This window comes from Catharus ustulatus, chromosome 7 (genome assembly GCF_009819885.2).
Source record: "Catharus ustulatus isolate bCatUst1 chromosome 7, bCatUst1.pri.v2, whole genome shotgun sequence".
NCBI lineage: Eukaryota > Metazoa > Chordata > Aves > Passeriformes > Turdidae > Catharus > Catharus ustulatus.
This window is the reverse complement of record NC_046227.1, coordinates 22,009,254-22,027,118: the sequence shown is the minus strand read 5'-3', so window position 1 is coordinate 22,027,118 and position 17,865 is coordinate 22,009,254. Positions and strand designations below refer to the sequence as shown.

Here is a 17,865-nt window from a genome sequence, read left to right as displayed (position 1 = left end):
GTGGGGTTTTTTATGTGACTTAGATAAAAAGCTCTGTAAACAAACAACCACTCACAACAGGGATATTATGTTATTAGGTGTATAATTTGTTAGGAACAGAAAGAATACTGGAGAACTGTCTGATCTTTGAAAAGGAATTACTTAAGAATCAGCATATACTGATTCAGTAGCACTCTTCTATATAAATTTAGATGGATTCATTACATCTTAACATAATTCCATCTTTTAAAGAAGTTACAGTTCCCATGCATGATTGTCTTGCATATTTTCATTTCTTTACACACAAGAATTACTGCAATAATACTATAGTAAAGTTTAGACATCTTTTTGAGGTATGCCTGATATTTTTGCAGTATTTGGTGCTTAATTATTTAATATCAGTGGTGAAACTGAAGAAGTGCATGGGTATGATTTTCTACCAGGAATAATCTTATTGTTGCATGCAGATGCCCACAAATGCCCACATCAATTGAGTAATAGTGTGTGGGGATATGTATTTTCAGAAAACTGCTCAGGCTTAACATTCAATTTCTAAGAGCATTTGAACAAGGCATTGTTCATGTTTCATGTTTTTCTGGGTATAGATACACTCATTTTCTTGCAGTCAACACAACTATTCAAAGACTGCGTTAGATGATGCTTGAATCTTTGCAGGATTAGAACACATTTGTGCAAAGATCTGAAAACAAATTGCAATCTACCAGAACTAAGATTAAAATATTGGCCTTAGTGAGGTGTATAGTAAAATTCACATGTTGTGTGTTGTCCTTAAAACTAACTCTCAGCTGCCATGGTTATTCTTGATATGCTGGATAGAAATTTACTTCCTAAACCTATCCTCAACTTAACCATTAGCATGAATTAATAGAATTTTGTTCATGGAAATTCAATCATTTTCTAGGTCTTCCTAGAATCAAAAATTTAGGAGCATTACTGGCCTGTGTTAATTTTACTTGCAGACATCTTAAATAGACTTGAAGTCAGTGAAATCTTTCAGAGATGAGCTTCAATCATTCCTCTCATGACATCCTTTGTATTTCAGGATCCTAAACGTCATTTAGAAGAGCATGTGGATGTGCTGATGACCTCAAACATTGTCCAGTGTTTAGCTGCTATGTTGGATACAGTTGTATTTAAATAACCAAGTTACTGTTTGTGATACTTCCTCTGTATATTTGTTTATTGTTTCTAATACTCACGAAACAGAGACTGTTAAGGCTCTATTTGATTAAACGGAGACATCTGACTTCATTTGCAATGTAAGTGCAGCACTGTAACACCTCTCAGTCTCTAATTGTGCATTTGCTTCAGTTTCTTTATGTCAGGGTCCTCACAGATTCCAAAGCATTCAAGAACACAATGTGGGAAAAAAATGTAGTACGTTTTCATTTAATATTTGGGGTGGGGGGGCGGAAATCAGTAGTACATATATATTTTGATTGTTGCAACATAATAAAAATACATTTACAAATCTGTCTTAAGTTCTGGACAGTGTTTTTTGAGAAAGGACAGCGGCAATTAACAAACTTAGAAAAAGTGTTAGTAAACGTTTGTTTCTCCCCACTGTAAAACTACTGAGATACTAATTGCTAGGAAAGCAAAAATTCTCTATTGGAATTTGGCTCTCGTTGATTACCAGTTACTCTCATGGAGATTAAAATAAAACATCATAGTGCTGAATTCTGAGGATGTACAAAACCAAAATTGCTGAAAATTCCTGTCAGCTCCTTTTGAATATTATTCAAACCTTAATATCTACAGAAGACAACTGACCTTAAGGAAATTAATTCAGTTGCTGATAACTGAATCACAGAATTCTCACAAGTGGTGTCATAAATAGCAGTATTCTGAGAATAAACATTGAAGTGACAGAGGCTGTGCTAGGTTACATGAACCCACCCTCCTGTGAGAGAACATACATGAGATGTCCATATATATAAATATATGCAAAGAGTCCCAACTAGAATATGACATTTAAAACCATTTCCACTGACTGAAGAGGGAAACGTTTTGCAGGAAGGCAAGTGGTTTGGCTGCTTGGTTTGAAGCAGGCATAGCCAGATATCTGGGTTTGGGGAGTGGCTCTGGGTTTTGGGCAGGGACTGATTGGAATTTTTCATTAGGGTTCTTTTTTTCAAGTGTTGAATGTTGCTTAGGTTGATTTGATTATTTTGTCTGGGAAGAAGTTTTTTTTTACTGTTAGTTTGGGGGTTCTTTTAATAAACAGCAATAGTAGTAGTGGGCAAATATTTAAAATCTACATCTCTTGTTGAAGATAATTTTTTTAAAATTTACTTCTTATTTGCATACTAAGGAAATAACCCATTAAATTGTCTTATTTTCTGGCTTATGCTGATATTTACTTACACTTTACCATTCAAATATTTTTCTTTTGTTTAAAATTTCTTATTGAGGCCTTTTAATTTACTATTTTAGACTAACTCTCTCTCAAAGTATATTTAGCGTGCACTTACTTCAGAGGGAAGCATGCAGATTTTTGCAGCTGCCCTCCTTATGGCCTTCCCTCTGCCCCCACAGTAGGCAGTGGAATATCAGACTGGGAAAATGGAGACATACCAAACCACATTTGGCTGTGTGTAGTTAAATGGAAGTTCTTTCTGGAGGTCCCCACTGCAAACCTGCGGGTGGTTGAGGAGGGCTGCATTCGGGCCTCGCCGTGCCGGATGCGCACGCCTGGGGTGAGATGGGGCAGAAGCTGATTGAGGGACCTGCCCTGGGGCTCGTCTGCCAGGGGGGATCTGCATCCCTGCCGCTCTCTACTCCCACACACACGTGTAACACCACGAGGGAGACAGAGTTTGGCAGGTCGTGGGTAACATGGCACTGCAGAACAGGAGAGGAGCTAGCGCAGTGCTGCAGTGTATACATGCGTGAGAGGCTGGTGTAAGCAGGGAGACAAACCAGTGAGTCTTACATATTCTAAATTAATTTTGACAAATGTACATCTTGCAGAGGGTAGCTGAAGGGAGTCTGTTGGAGATGCAGATCTCCTGTAGTATAAGCTTGTGCTCTGGTACCCTGCTTTCTTTTCACTCTTCAGTTTAACTTGGAGGCACAATTTTCCATTTACCTAGATATTACATGAATAATAAAAAGGCAGGGTTTTGGGACATCCTTCCTTATTTTTGTCCAGTGCTTTTAGGAGCTACACGGAGGATTTGGAAGAATTGTGTGTATGCCACAACTGAAAAGCAGCAGCCCATATTCGATGTTGGAGGAAGAAAGAGATTTTCAAGCAGCCACCTTCTGAGCCTCCAGCCGCAGTGGAGCAGACCTTCATTAGCAGCATGACCCCTTGTCACCTGTCAGCGCGAAGGACGGGCATATTGTATTAGCAAACCTCACTCCATTCTATGACGATTCTGTAACACCACCTGCCATTGCATATCCCCCCTATTATACCAGTTTAGGAGTTGTGCACTGAAGATTTTTGGCATATATTAGCACTTCCATGTGATTGGCAGTATACCACTGAATTCATTGCAGCTCTGCATCTATATGGCTGTAGCTCTGTAATTCAGGACAGCATTTCCGAGGGTTGATCTGCATTCGGTCCATCTCCTGCCTGTGTAACTCCATTACCGTTCTGTTGTTGCAGATAGGGAAAGGGAAGGGTGAGCACTGGTGAAACAAGTGTCGGAAACATTAGTTAGAACTGATAATAATGAAACTGTTTTCTTAACAGTGAAAAAAGGTGGTGTATGGAAAGTTGCATGTGCTGAACTCTCGAATAGAACAGTGAACTGCTTGCTTTTTGCTTCATAAATTGTCTTATTAGAATAATTTCCTTGCAGAGAGTGTGTGTATGTCGGCATCTATGAAATACCAAATAACCGAAGTAGCTCACGGTTAAGCAACAGAAAAATAAATGGCCATGGGATTTGAGAGCATTGAAATACACATTCTGACAAGTCATCCTGGTTCTAGTCTTCTCTGGATTTGAGTTTGCAAAGTTTCAGTCTGGCTTCAAGCAGCTACGCAGTGGTTCAGTTTTATTATGTGGTGGTTCTGGCTGCATTATCTGTCAGTGAAATTTGAAGCGGGCTGCTGATGTCACCTGGAAAGAGATGTGGTCTATAAAACACCTGAAGTCCAAGCCACTAAGGGGACAACTAAGAAGAATGGAACAGGAGAACTCCTGCCCAGTAAAAAAAACCCAAACCCCAAACCCACAAAAAAAAAAAAAAAAAAAAAGCCAAAAAAAAAAAAGTAAAAAAGAAAAAACCAAACCCTGTGCTTTTAAACTCTCAGGCAGGCTTCCCTAGGAAGAGAAATTGAGACTGGTGCTTGGTAAAGGCGGGATGGTGAGCGCGCCCCCTGAACTCTTCAGGCGCATCTCGGCGCCTCGGAGGTGCCGCTTTCAGGAGCCCGAGGCTCGTGCGGCCAGCGCGGGTCCCCCCGGTCACGGGGAGTCCCCGCAGCCCCCGCCCGCCTGCGAGCGCAGCCCGGGCCGCGGCTCCCGCGGAGACCCCCCGGGCACAGGGTGCCGGCGGCTCCTGCCGCAGCACCAGCATCGTTTGGGTTTCTCAGCTCCGGTCGACCCCGCGGCCGGGGCGGGCCGCGGCCCCTGGCGAGCGTGCTGCCAAAAATCTGCCCCTCCCGAGAGCTGCCCGCGGGACTGAGTCACTGAGAGAAAGCAGGCACCGAGAGGAAAGAAATCCGGAGACGGATGGGGAGGTGGACGCCTTCCACGCTGTTTTGCTGCTAATCTCCGGCATTACGGCTCCCAGATAAAATATTTATTTACTAAAGAACCCGTAAACATCGCGGCAAATACATTAGGGCACTTTGGCTGCCGGGCTTATGATTATTTCAGAAGTTAAAAGAGATGATACGCGGCCTCTGTCAGCGGGGACGGAGGGTGGATTTTCCCCCGCGAAGTAGGCACGGGTGGGAAGGGTGGGGGCGATGCGCCGGGGATCGCTCAGAAGAGCCGGGGGAGAGGGACTGCGCCCCGCTGGGGACAAACCGCGGGGGTGAGCCCAGGGCAGCGGCCGCCCAGCCCCGCGCTCCCTCGCAATCGCTCCCCAAAGCGCCCAGGACCCGCTCTCCTCCCTGACGCACAAAGGTGGGGTACGGGTGCGCAAAATTTGGGGAATCACAGGGTTCGGATTTATTTTCCAGTCGTAGTCAAAAAAAAAAAAAAAAAGCTAGAAAGGTCACATAATAATGAGCTCTCACAGCAAACACACTCTTCCCTTCCCCCTTTCCCTTCCTTCTATCTCACAATAAAATCATCTCCTTCAATTTGCCATGATCGTCGCGACCAGGAGCCAGGTGATTATCCTAATTAATGTCTATCTAATTAAATTACTGTCAGCGGTTAACCAATGGCAGAAGCCGTTTCATCCTCTCCACAAGCAGCAAGATCAAAAGTGAGTCTTTCCTGATTGCTGCATAGTGTCAATTGGCCAATCTCTTCTCCCTGGGAAGGGAGGAAAAAAAAAAAAAAAAAAAAAAAGTAAATCAAACGTTTGGGAAGCATTTGGTAGATGAAGTGCTTTCTGCCTAGTGTGGGTCCCAGGATGTCTAGCTTCTGATACTAGGAAGCCCTTTCAGATCCAGGGACTGAAGGGTTATTACTGTGGTGCTAGAGCTATGCAGCTGGAGCATTGTCTTTCTCCCTCTATCATGCTCTCCAAGAAATTTCTCAATGTGAGCAGCAGTTACCCACATGCAGGCGGATCTGAGCTTGCCTTGCATGATCATCCCATTATCTCGACCACTGACAACCTGGAGAGAAGTTCACCTTTGAAAAAAATTACCAGGGGGATGACGAATCAGTCAGATACAGACAATTTTCCTGACTCCAAGGACACACCAGGGGACGTCCAGAGAAATAAACTCTCTCCCGTCTTGGACGGGGTCTCTGAGCTTCGTCACAGTTTCGATGGATCTGCTGCAGATCGCTATCTGCTCTCTCAGTCCAGCCAGCCCCAGTCTGCTGCCTCTGCTCCTAGTACCATGTTCCCTTATCCCAGCCAGCATGGACCTGCTCACCCAGCCTTCTCCATCGCCAGCCCCAGCCGCTACATGGCTCATCATCCTGTGATCACCAACGGAGCTTATAACAGCCTCCTGTCCAACTCTTCTCCGCAAGGCTACCCCACGGCGGGCTACCCGTACCCCCAGCAGTATGGCCATTCCTACCAAGGGGCACCTTTCTACCAGTTCTCCTCCACCCAGCCGGGGCTGGTTCCCGGCAAGGCTCAGGTCTACCTGTGCAACAGGCCACTCTGGCTGAAATTTCACCGGCACCAGACGGAGATGATCATCACAAAGCAGGGAAGGTAAGCCACCGCGCGGACCTTTCTGGGTGTCGGGGCTGAGCCGCAGACTTCGCCGGGGGAGCCGCCCGGAGCCTCCGCCGCCCCGGTGGAGCCGTCCTCCCGTCACCGGGGCTCCTGCCCTGGTGCCGGGAGCTGCGGTGCGGGTCCCCGCCAGAGTCAGTCCCCGCCGCAGCCGGTCCCCACCGGGGCAGCCCTCTCTGCTTCCCCGCAAGTTCCCGTGCCCGCTGCCCTCATCCCTTCTCCGCGGAAAGCTCGGCGCTCCGGGGAGGGGGTTTCTTTTGATTTTTATTTCCCGGTCGCTATCGGGATCCGTGAAGATAAAGCCCAACGGCTGGTTGCTCCGCGTGTGCCTGTCGCTGCCGGTGGCGTGCTTTCCTTCTTCCCTTTCTTTTTCTTTTTTGTTCCCTTTTCTTTTTTTTTTTCCCTTTTTTTTTATAGGCGCATGTTCCCTTTCCTAAGCTTTAATATTTCTGGTCTCGACCCTACGGCTCACTACAATATTTTTGTGGATGTAATTTTGGCGGATCCCAATCACTGGAGATTTCAGGGAGGCAAATGGGTTCCTTGCGGCAAGGCGGACACCAATGTACAAGGCAAGTTCCTCCAATTAACACTTTTCCCGACACATATATAGGTGAGAATGATTAATTAATGCCTTTGCGGACTGGCTCTGGCGACTTCTTAAACGAAAATGGGCCAATGATGTTTTTTTTTTTAAAAATAAGAAAAAAAAGGAGGGTGGAGGAGAAAGTAAAAGGTGTTCGGAGAAAGCTGCTTTAATCCTTTTCGTTTAAAATGAAGGGAGTTTTGGCAGTAAAATACTGTCCACTTAACGGGGTCCTTCACTCTCGTGTGCGGATGAAGCGGCAGAACCGGGGTACAGGCAAGAACTGTGATGTGGTTGTGGTTTTTGTTGTTTTGCTTAGGAAACCGGGTGTATATGCATCCCGACTCCCCCAATACGGGAGCCCACTGGATGCGTCAGGAAATCTCCTTTGGGAAACTAAAACTTACAAACAATAAAGGAGCATCAAACAACAACGGGCAGGTCAGTGAGGAAACGCAGACGCTGCCAGAATTATTTTTATTTCTTCAGTTAAAATCCTACCGTTTCCGAAAGGACGTGTATTTTTTTTTTTTTTTAGATCCTCTCGTTAAGTAAAAATAAAAGGGGGGTGGTGGTGAGAAAGTCCTCCCATTTTATTTTGCCCCGGGCCTCATCGGCCCTGAGCGCGCTGCCCAGGCTGACACCGCTGTCCCGTGGGCCGGGGAAATCCGCAACCGTCCCGGGGAGGCGGCGGCCAGCGGGCATCGCTCTCCTCGTCCTTCTCGCTCTAATTTTTCTTTTCTCCCCGCGTCCCCCTCCCTCCTTTTGCCATGCCTGACAGATGGTGGTTTTGCAGTCCCTTCACAAGTACCAACCTCGCTTGCATGTGGTGGAGGTGAACGAAGACGGGACGGAGGATACCAACCAGCCGGGCAGAGTGCAGACATTCACGTTCCCCGAGACACAGTTCATTGCCGTCACCGCCTACCAAAACACCGATGTAAAGAGCTCCCTAGTTTATTCTCCTCGCGGTCCCCCCGCTCCCCACAAGGCAGCCCACCAGGGCCGGCCCGGCTGCTGCCCACCCTCCCCGGCTCTCCGGCGCCGGGAGCTGGGGCTCCCTGTTCCCCCCTTTGTGCCATCCCGAGGGCGGCCGCAGCCGCTCGGGTCGCCTTTGCCTCAGGAGCCCCCTCCGGGCGCCCGCAGCGGCATCGCCCTCCCTGCCAGGACGGGCGCGATCCTGCCCCTCCGCCCGGGGCCGGGCGCTGGCCCGCGGCGTTTATCTCGCAGTCGGAAACAGCTTAGTTAGCCGTTAAGCTGTTAGCTTCAGCTTTAAGTCTACAAAGATCAATTAACATCCTCATTGATCGCGCCGGGGGTGACGGAGGAACTTCCTCAAATTAAAAGCTCGTTAATGCCTGGATGCGTTTCGGAGTGGTCTGGCTTTGCTACAGACTGGTGCCCCCTTTTCAAATGACATATGTTCAGTCCACATTCTCGCTTTAATTATTTTGCTCGATGCAAATGCAAACTCCTAGTTACCGTTCTGCGGTACGTTTTGCCTAATTTCTGGATTTCAGTAAATTCATATCCATGCACTAGGAATGCTGAACACGGGGTTAAATATTGATTTTTTGCCTACTTTTTACAACAACGTGAATCTTAAAATTAGACTGTGATGTCTATAAGCATGCCAGAGCTTATTTTTCACGGTTTAAAGGCAGTATGATTGAGTAGAGTAAAGCTTGGTCCTGTGTTGGCTGCAATGGGATATATTTTTCAGGCTCTCACAACGTGTGCTCTGCTCCTCTCTTTCCCTAGATCACACAGCTGAAAATAGATCACAACCCTTTCGCAAAAGGATTCCGAGACAATTATGACACGTAAGTAAACCGGATTTTTACTACCCTTCTGCCGGCTGCACACACATGTCAAGGGGGGGAGATTTAGGGTGAGGGCTGGCTCATTTCACACCGAGATGTGCAATGTCAGGCTTTAGCAGAGCCCTTCGGGAGGGAAGCACACGCCCGCTCCCGCTCGGGGGCTGTCCCTGCGGCGAGGCCCTGCGCAGTCCTGAGGCCGCTCCCGCGCCTGGGGCCGCGCTGCCCGCACCTGAGTCCGCATCTCGCTCTGGCACTTGCGGCGGTTTTGTTGTTGGTTTTTCCTGGCACGTATCTTGGCGTCTCTTTCCAAGCTTCCGTTTCACTTGCGTATAAGGGCTCCGAAAGAAGCACCCGAGCAGCAGGGGCTCAGTCCCCGGCAACCCGCCAGGTCGGCACCATTGCGAGGTCCGCAGAGCTGGGGTCTGGATGGAAATGTCTTCGTCTCGTTCTATTCTTCGCCGGGGTTGAAATTTTTTTCCCCTTCTCCCTCCTGGGTGGAGCTAAAGCCTCTGAAGTTTTAATCGCGGTTTGTCCCCGTTGTGCCCTGCCCGTCCGCCTGCGAGGTGTTCCCAGAGTCTGACCCCCGGCCTTGACCCCCCGCCCCAAGCCCTGGTGCCCCTCCGACTGCGGCTCCGGGCCGGCATCCACACTCGGCCCCGCCGCCGCCTCTCGCGGCCCTCGGGGCCAACATGGGGTAATCCCGGCCTGCAGGCGCTGCAGGCTTCCCTGGCCGGGGTACGACCTGCCCGGCATCCCCCTGCCCAGCCTGGGGCAGCGGGAGCTGGCGGCCGCAGGGCTGCCCCTACACCCGGAGGAGCAGACAACCGAGATTTCGCCTGTCGGGCTGCAAGCTCTGGTCTGTGAGACGAGCCCGGCTTTCAGGAGGAAACACTTTTTCCTCTCCTAACTGTGCGGGGAGCGGCCTCATTTGGCCTCCAGCGCCTCATCCTGTGCGTACCTTAAGCGCTCGTTTCAGCCTCTCGGCTGGACCGCGGTCCAGCAGCCACCTGCAGCAGGCTTTCAGGGCGAGGGTGGAAAGGATGCCGAGAGTTGAACAGGGGCGAGAGGGGTCCGGGGACGAGCTCCCGCTCTCCCCAGGGAGCAGCTTGTGGTGGGGTCGCTCTGCCCAGGGGCGGAGGTCGCCGGGGCTGTGGCGGGGAGCAGGTCCTTGCACCGGGAGGGCAGTGGCGGTCCTTGGTGCCACGGAGGGCGGCAGCCGAGCCTGCCCGCTCTCCGGGAGCTCTGCGAGAGTATGTGCGGCCTTGGGAAAGGCTGCGTGGCCTTCGGCCCCAGCCGAAAGTGCTTTTCTCTTTTCGATAGGAAAAAACTTTATAGGGCGTCACTTGAAAGGAGACGGGGGGAGGGGGAAGCTTCAATGTTGTCTAGCACGTTGAATTTGTTTAAGGGCCAAGTTTATTTTGGATAAGAAATTCCAGGAGGCGTGGAGGGTTAATTAAAGCACAGTTTTAGCCTGAATTAAATACAGATAGTAGTTATTCATCCATTAAAGTTTTTATAATCGCAAATTGCAGCCCAGCATGAGAGAATTATATATAGGCCAAGTAGGGAACACTGGAAGTGTCTGGCTTTACATTTCCTACAGTAGGTGTTTAAAGATTAGCTTAATTTAAACTCAGTAAAATGTTGATGGTTCGTCTGTGACTCCCAATAATAAGTGTTAAACAGCCGATAGAATTCCATAGTCTGCCACTCATGCTGTTCGCGGCAAATGACCGGGCTGCCTGTTGCGCATGTGGCGGGACCGGTCAACCTGTCACTGCGCGAGCTTCCACACCTTTGGGTTGTGGGTTCGTATCGGAGAAAGGGATCTCAGCCCCGTCAAAGAGTGGCCATCCGGTTCGGAAAGATTTGTTCTCCATGCTCGCCCCCGTTCTCCATGCTTGCCCCCGTCTTTCCTCCTCCCTGTTAAAGGCCCTCGGCGCTGCTGATGCCGGAGGCCAAGGCCGGAGAGGAGCGCAGGCTCCCGGGCCGGGCCGGAGCGCGCTGGGCCGGCGCCGTCCCGTTCGTCCGAGGGCCGCGTTCGGCGGGTGCCGCGCCGAGGAGGGCGCCGGGCTGCGGCGGACACCCAGCTCTCTCCCCTTCTCTTGGGCAGGATCTACACGGGCTGCGACATGGACCGGCTGACGCCTTCTCCCAACGACTCGCCCCGCTCTCAGATCGTGCCTGGGGCCCGCTACGCCATGGCCGGCTCCTTCCTCCAGGACCAGTTCGTGAGTAACTACGCCAAGTCCCGCTTCCACCCCGGGGCAGGAGCCGGCCCGGGGCCCGGCGCCGACCGCAGCGTGCCCCACACCAACGGGCTGCTCTCCCCACAGCAAGCCGAGGACCCGGGGGCCCCCTCGCCGCAGCGCTGGTTCGTCGCCCCCGCCAACAACCGCCTCGACTTCGCCGCCTCCGCCTACGACACGGCCACCGACTTCGCCGGCAACGCGGCCACGCTGCTGTCCTACGCGGCCGCGGGCGTCAAGGCGCTGCCGCTGCAGGCGGCCGGCTGCGCCGGGCGGCCGCTGGGCTACTATGCCGACCCCTCGGGCTGGGGGGCCCGCAGCCCCCCGCAGTACTGCAGCAAGTCGGGCTCCGTGCTCTCCTGCTGGCCCAACAGCGCGGCGGCGGCGCGCATGGCCGCCGGCAACCCCTACCTGGGGGAGGAGGCGGAGAGCCTGGCCCCCGAGCGGTCCCCCTTGCCGGGCGCCGAGGACTCCAAGCCCAAAGATTTGTCCGACTCCAGCTGGATCGAGACGCCGTCGTCTATTAAATCCATCGACTCCTCCGATTCTGGGATTTACGAGCAGGCCAAAAGGAGGCGGATCTCCCCCTCGGACACCCCGGTGTCCGAGAGCTCCTCGCCCCTCAAGAGCGAGGTGCTTACCCAGCGGGACTGCGAAAAGACCTGCGCCAAGGACATCGGCTATTACGGCTTCTACTCGCACAGCTAGGCGCGGCCGCCGGCCCGCCGTCCTTTTGCACAATAACTCCTCCGCGTTAGCGCACTGACCCCCGCCCCTAGCTGCCCCATCCGTGCCCCGGCCCGGCCCGGCCCGGCCCGGCCCGGCAGGGAGGCAGGCAGGCAGGCTGAGCCGCGGCCGCCGCCGCCTCCCCGCCCCGCTCCCCGCCCGGCCCGGTCCGGCGGCGCCCCGGGGGCGTGGGGGCACTGCCGCACCGAAACCCACTGATCAGTAGGATGCTTAGACTCTCAAACCGTACAGCGCTTCCTTCCTTTTACCACGGATGGATTCTAGGGGAAACAGTAATAGTGGGGAAAACAGCCTGTGAAATGCCTGTACATAGTATTTATTTTATTGTAACAGATTACTTTTCTTCGGTTCGGTTTATTTATTATTTGTTTGGATTTTTTTTTTGTTTTGTTTTCATTGTTAAGTCACAAAACTTAGATCCTGTTTAAATTTCTTTACCCCATTTCCCGCTCTTTGCTCCCTCCTCCTCGTGCCCCTCCCCAGGTAAACACTCTTCCTAAATGCCTCTGGAAATGTCAGTGGCCCATAGCTGTAGCAGCGAGTAATGGGTTTCTCACTTTCTCTCCAATTCCTCGCATGAAATAATTACGTGGTGCCCTGGGCTAACACAGCTAAGGAATAGCTCAGCTTTCCCTTCAAAAGAACAGAAATACGTCTCATAGGAAAGTCGATTAAAGGAGCATAACGCCTTCTGGAACCAAAATTAACTGCCTCTTATTTTTCTTTGAAAGGAATAGCTCGAGATCAGCAATATTATTATTTTTGTGGAATCCCCCTTCCCTTGCCCCCAAGTGCCAAATCCATTACTGGTCCCCGCAGGTGCCAAATATGTTAACAAACTATTTTCAAATTTCTTTGCAGTTCCCCCCTCTTTCTTTATATTGCTGTAAATCTTTGTAATGAATAATCTAGGAAAAAAAAAAGAAAAAAAAAAGAAAAAAAGATATAGACGACTGAATTGTTGGTAACAATAGTGTAGTCCAGTGAAGATGAGTTGTGAGTTGTATATTTTACTGCATTTAGTTTTGGAATTGACTTTTTCATAAAGTAGCTAACCGAGATCTGACTTCCTGGGGAATCAAATGCACATCGAAAGTAAGAGTGATCATTCTTGTAAACCTCTTATTATACTATTGAAGGAGAAGTAATATCCCTCCAGGACTCCCCCCCGGCGAAGCAGAATAATAAGTCTTCGAATTTTGAGTAGCAAATCTATACAATTAACGCATTTTTATATGGAAGAAAAAAAAAAATAAACGATTATGAACTGAAATATGCATCGGGCTAAATATTCAGTCTAGATCACACTCGACGGGGAAATTTCCTAATAGAAATTCAGGGTCATAAACGTGTGTATATTTTTGACTCTTCTGTAAATCGAATGTTGTGATTTTTATATTTGTTCTGTTACGTCTGTGGAACTGAATAATTTATACCAGTACATGCTCCATTGAGAAATGTTTCGGTTTTTGCCCGTTTGTATCGTCTGTGTATAACAAGTAAAATAAACCTGGCAAAATGTTAAGGCCGTGTTGGAAAAAGCACTTCGCCGATTTAAAACTAAGGGATGGGGCAGGACGAGGTGGAAGAGGCCGGCGGTCTCGTCCGCTCCCGGCCCGCCGGGAGCCTGGAGGGGGAGTCCCGCCGCTGCTCTCCCTGACCGAGCTGGTCCGCTTGCCCCGCGTTTGTCCTTTTCTTGGGGGGGTGGAAGAGCGTAGGGGACAGTGCTTACATCGCGTGGCCAAGCGTGGAGGTTTGCAGCCAGTGAAAAGAGGGAGATAAAACCCCGTCGGTTTTGAGAGGTTTATAATTATCCCTGTGTTTGACGCTTAAAAGCCCTGACAGCACTTTGGAGGCGGGAGAGGTTCCTGGCGCGGGGCGGGGGTGCCGTGGCTGGCGGAGCAGAGGCGAGGGACGCAGCGCTGCCCGCCCGCAGCCTCCCCTCGCCTTCCCGGGGCGGGCGCTGCCCCGGCGGGGCCCCGCAGTGCCCCCAAGGCGGGCGCCCTTTCGGGGCAGCGGAGGCCCCGCTCCTGCAGCGCTGCCTCTCCCTCTGCCCCCTTTAGCGACAGCCACCTGTGGGTTTTAGCACAGGCACCTGCGTGGACCGAGCCGGCAGGGGCAGGCGGGCGGCAGGCCGGGTTTGCTCTGGGTTCCGCGGTGAGCGCGGTGTGGAGCCGTCAGAGCTCTTCTGCCTTGCCGCGGCACTGACGGCGGGCACCTGAGCACCCCAATCGCGTTCCGTCCCCTCCACCCTGCCAAGGTGCGGGGCCCGAGCGGGGCCCTGCGCACCCAGCGCCTCCGCCGCTCTGTGCCGGCTGCGGGGAGCGCTGCCCGCCCCGCGGGGCCGTCGGGCTCAGGGCCCTGCCCCGGGACCCCGCCCGGAGAGGGGCCGTGGGGGCAGTGCCCCCGGGACCGCCCCTCGGAGAAGCGCGGGCGGTCTCGCCTTTCCCCGGCCGCCTCTCCCCGAGCGGCGGGGGCCGAGGCGCCGCACGCGTTCCCGCACAGCGCCCGCACCTCTCCGCCTGCGGCAGGCCCTGCTGCCCCCTCGCAGGGGCTGTCCCGGCGCCCTCCCCGGGGCTGCCCGCGCCCTCCATAACCCATGGCACGTTCCCGGCCCTCCTGCCCCGCTCTCGGCCAGCACAAGCCGCCCCCCGTGCCCCCCGCGCTGCCCGGCCCGCTGCGCTGCCCCCCGAGAGGGGACAGGAGCGGCCCCGGCACCGCGGCGCTCCCCGCCCGCCGCCCCTCCGGGCACCCCGGGCACACCGCTCCTCAGGGAGCTTCCGACGGCTTTTATTTAGCGGGGTTAGCCAGCGGGTCTGGAATAAATGCGTAACGTGTGACAGGTCTGAACAAAATTCTTTCCTGTACGTGAGTGGTTGATGATGTTCCATAACTATTTCGACAGGATAATTCCATAACTATTTGTGCAAGAGACTGGAAGAGATAAGGGCTGCAGAAGTTAAACAGGCTATTTCCTGTCGGTAGGTCACTTTATTACTATTATCATTTTTTAGAATATTATTTTTAGAGGTTCACCTATATATCTGCTAAATGTATGTTTACCAACCCGTTAAATTGCTTGTGTTCACGGAGGAGTGAATGTGCGGGTTTGGACCCGTTGTGTTTAAATTGAAGCCCGTTTAGTTGAAGCAAACCCCCGTGTATGAATTTGTTAGAACAGCAATTAATTGCATGAATTTGATGTGTAGTTTGTTCTAGGCATGCTGAATGGGTTTTAATTTAATTATTGTGCAAAATAATCTATTCAATTGCCCTTCTCTATTTAATATAACACAAAATCAAGTTTCAATCGGTAGAACGTAATTCAAAGTTCCTATTGGTAATACTTTCTATGATGTTTCACATTAATACTATATCAAATGTAATACAGTGATTTACGCTCTACAGATTTTGCACGAGTACGCTATGCATATTTGATGACACATTGCATATTTTAACAAGGTTTTTAATGACTGATTGAAATGTTTGCTAAGATATTTTTTAAGAGCTGGAGGAGAAATGGTTGTGGAAAATGTGTGTAATAGAATAGTGATAAGGATGGGAGGCTTTTGATTGACAGTATGAGGAAGCAGATGGATGACTAGGTAGGTCAGAGGTAAAGATGCCTTTGACAGGTTTTTAAGTTCCTTTGGCCATTTTGGTCCAATGAATCATGCAAAACATGTGTACATTACCAAACTGATGTCTCTGCATCGTTTACTGTTGGAATCCTCATCTTTTCAAACCCACCCTAACCTTCTTTCATCACCACTTGACGTGCTATGTCTAAACTAGATTGCAAGATCCTAAGAAGGCAAGAATCTGTCTTGTATTACTTGTCAGCATAAAAAAAATAAAAAAGAAAAAAAAAAGAAAAAAAATTAGGGGAAAAAAAAATCATGTAAACCTATGGAGCTAGAAGAACAACTGCGACAGATTGGCAGAATAGGCGTAAGGTGGGACACGTTCTTCTTAATTTTCACTGTCTGGTCATCACTCCCCTCCCCTAGGTAGTGCTCAAGGGAGATGTGGCGAACAATGATTTTTCTTTTTTTATTCCCCCAAATGGCATAATCTGAATTTTCATAAGTCTGATAAGAGACCTAATTGCATAATTTTCCTTTTAACATTATGCAGTGAGTGCTGTTGCTATAGTTAAAATGGTTTTCATTGCAGTCTGTTTTTTCAGGTGCTTTGCATGTCCCTCGCAAATTACTTTGTCAACTGGAAATGCTCTGATTTTTCCCTGTAAAAAGGGTTTACTGTTTTTGGAAATCTTATTTAATTTGCATAGGACAATTTTAAAATCTCTGTGATATGAAAAAAGAATGTGTATGTATTGGGAAAAGCAGAAAGGAAGGATTTTGCTGAAAGTACACTTTCCAGGTACTTTCTGTGCAGAACGGACACAAGTTTTCATTCCAAGTATTAAAACTTGTCATAAATGTGGTTTTCAGTAGGGAATGTGTCACTTGCTAAGATATGGGGGCAAAGGCAAAGAAAAAAATATTGAAACAGCAGAGTGATAAGTAGAGGGAAGGCAGCAGACTGTTTGCATTCAGTACCCAGCTTTTTCCAGATAATATATTTGTGGTAGGTCTAGAGAGCTGCACAGCTTACTGGTAACATTTCATGCTTTTATCAGCACATGTATTAATCTGGAAATGCAAACAAAAGCATCTCTTATTTCAGAGCATGGTTCCTTGAAACCCATTTGTTAAAATATTTATGTCTGAAAAAAATAGATATTGTTTGAAATATATATAACTCTTAAATTTTTGAGCATATGTAATATTTTACTTCTTGAATGTAGAATAAATATGAATCCATTGGAATCCAAGGCTGCCATTGCTGATTAGATGTAACTTTTGACGTTATGAAATATATTACACAATAAAACCTGTGATGTTTTATTCATACTGTCACTGTGATTTATCATAGTTGAAGTGTTTCTAATTCTAACAGACTAATATGAGTACCAATGATCTTCTTGCTCTTAAGACGACTTTTTAGGCCAATTTTGTTTTTTTTTTAAACTGAAGGCGAAAAGGATTAAAAACTTCAGATACTTCTGTGTGAAACTGTCTATACTATTTCACGGATATTAAGCTTTAAATAAGAAACAGCTGTTAATGACTTTGAATCTGTTTTAAGAGACATTTTAGGTAAAATGTTGATAGCTTGTAAATGTGTATTTCTGCCTTAGTCTCTGATCGTGCATACAAGTTCATATGTGTGAACAACGTAAAGTAAGAGGTCAGTCCTACAAAGACTATTCACTTGTCTAAAAATTCACAGACATAAATGTTTTCAGGATCAAGGCCTTTTTCAATAATTGTGATAGTCGTGTACCTTGAAGTGACTGACTGATTTAAGATACACTTAATAATTTGATTTTTAAAAAAATATAGCAGAAACATTGATGAGTTACCAAAGCACATCATCCAAGCTCCCACTTTAATCATTGGATATATAATTTTTTGGCTTGTTTGTGTAATTTTTTTAAACTGACGGCACTGGCACATAAATTAAACTTTTTAAACTCATGTCAATTTCTGTAGGCCATGCTATGGAATTCAGTTTTGTAAGTAAGCTTCTTTCTCTATCCATATTTAGTTCCACATTGGCTGCTTTTCTTTATCTAGAAAGCAGATCATGGTCTGGGACTGAAGGGTGAAAGAGCAACACGGATATTTTGAGTTGAGAGAAATTTCATGCTGCTGAAAGATGTCCTAGTTTAGATAAAGACACCCACCCACCCACAAAGAATTAAACTGAAATCATAAATGTAAGTAAAAAATGTATTTTATGATTGATCAACACCCTGAATAATGCTTATTTCCCTTTGTAGAAATGTTTGCTGTCACATTTTTGGCTTCCTACTCAAAATATCCGTGTTGCTCTCTCACCCTTCGGTCCCACAGTCCTGCTGGAGACACGGCAGAAATATGGTGGCTGCTCTGGCCCTGGGTAAAGTTGTGGCTCGTCCTGCATTGTCTGGGAAGTCCACTCGAGGGCTGGCAGGAGCCCCTGCCTTGCCTCTTGCTCTGCCATTGATCGGTGCCTGCACATCACTGACTGAGATCTGTGGTGCCACAGTGACACAGAGGAAGAGCTGCTTCTCACAC

At 49.1% G+C, this 17,865-nt stretch overlaps 2 protein-coding genes across 3 annotated transcripts in view; both read left to right on the top strand.

Annotated features, from left to right (window-relative positions):
- The window catches only part of PSMD14 (proteasome 26S subunit, non-ATPase 14), a 46,155-nt gene extending 44,674 nt beyond the window's left edge, over nucleotides 1–1,481 (top strand). For both annotated transcript variants that reach the window (XM_033064786.1, XM_033064787.1), the window contains one exon: nucleotides 1,043–1,481. In XM_033064786.1, the coding sequence (XP_032920677.1) occupies nucleotides 1,043–1,141 (99 nt within the window). In that variant the 3' untranslated portion in view covers nucleotides 1,142–1,481. The remainder of the gene's footprint in view (nucleotides 1–1,042) is intronic.
- Nucleotides 1,482–5,523: 4,042 nt separating this feature from the next.
- On the top strand, nucleotides 5,524–11,782 carry TBR1 (T-box brain transcription factor 1). Its single transcript, XM_033064893.1, has 6 exons — nucleotides 5,524–6,311; nucleotides 6,750–6,904; nucleotides 7,238–7,359; nucleotides 7,700–7,858; nucleotides 8,680–8,741; nucleotides 10,855–11,782. Exons 1-6 carry the CDS (start codon nucleotides 5,620–5,622, stop codon nucleotides 11,696–11,698), a joined length of 2,034 nt encoding a protein of 677 aa, XP_032920784.1. The 5' UTR covers nucleotides 5,524–5,619; the 3' UTR covers nucleotides 11,699–11,782.
- The last annotated feature ends 6,083 nt before the right edge of the window (nucleotides 11,783–17,865 follow it).

What these genes read in the sequence shown, in the direction of transcription:
- TBR1 (XM_033064893.1), top strand. Translation starts at nt 5,620, where the DNA reads ATGCAGCTGGAGCATTGTCTTTCTCCCTCTATCATGCTCTCCAAGAAA. An exon ending in CATCAAACAACAACGGGCAG is followed by an intron (nt 7,360 to 7,699) that starts GTCAGTGAGGAA and finishes CATGCCTGACAG; the next exon opens with ATGGTGGTTTTGCAGTCCCT. An exon ending in TTCCGAGACAATTATGACAC is followed by an intron (nt 8,742 to 10,854) that starts GTAAGTAAACCG and finishes TCTCTTGGGCAG; the next exon opens with GATCTACACGGGCTGCGACA.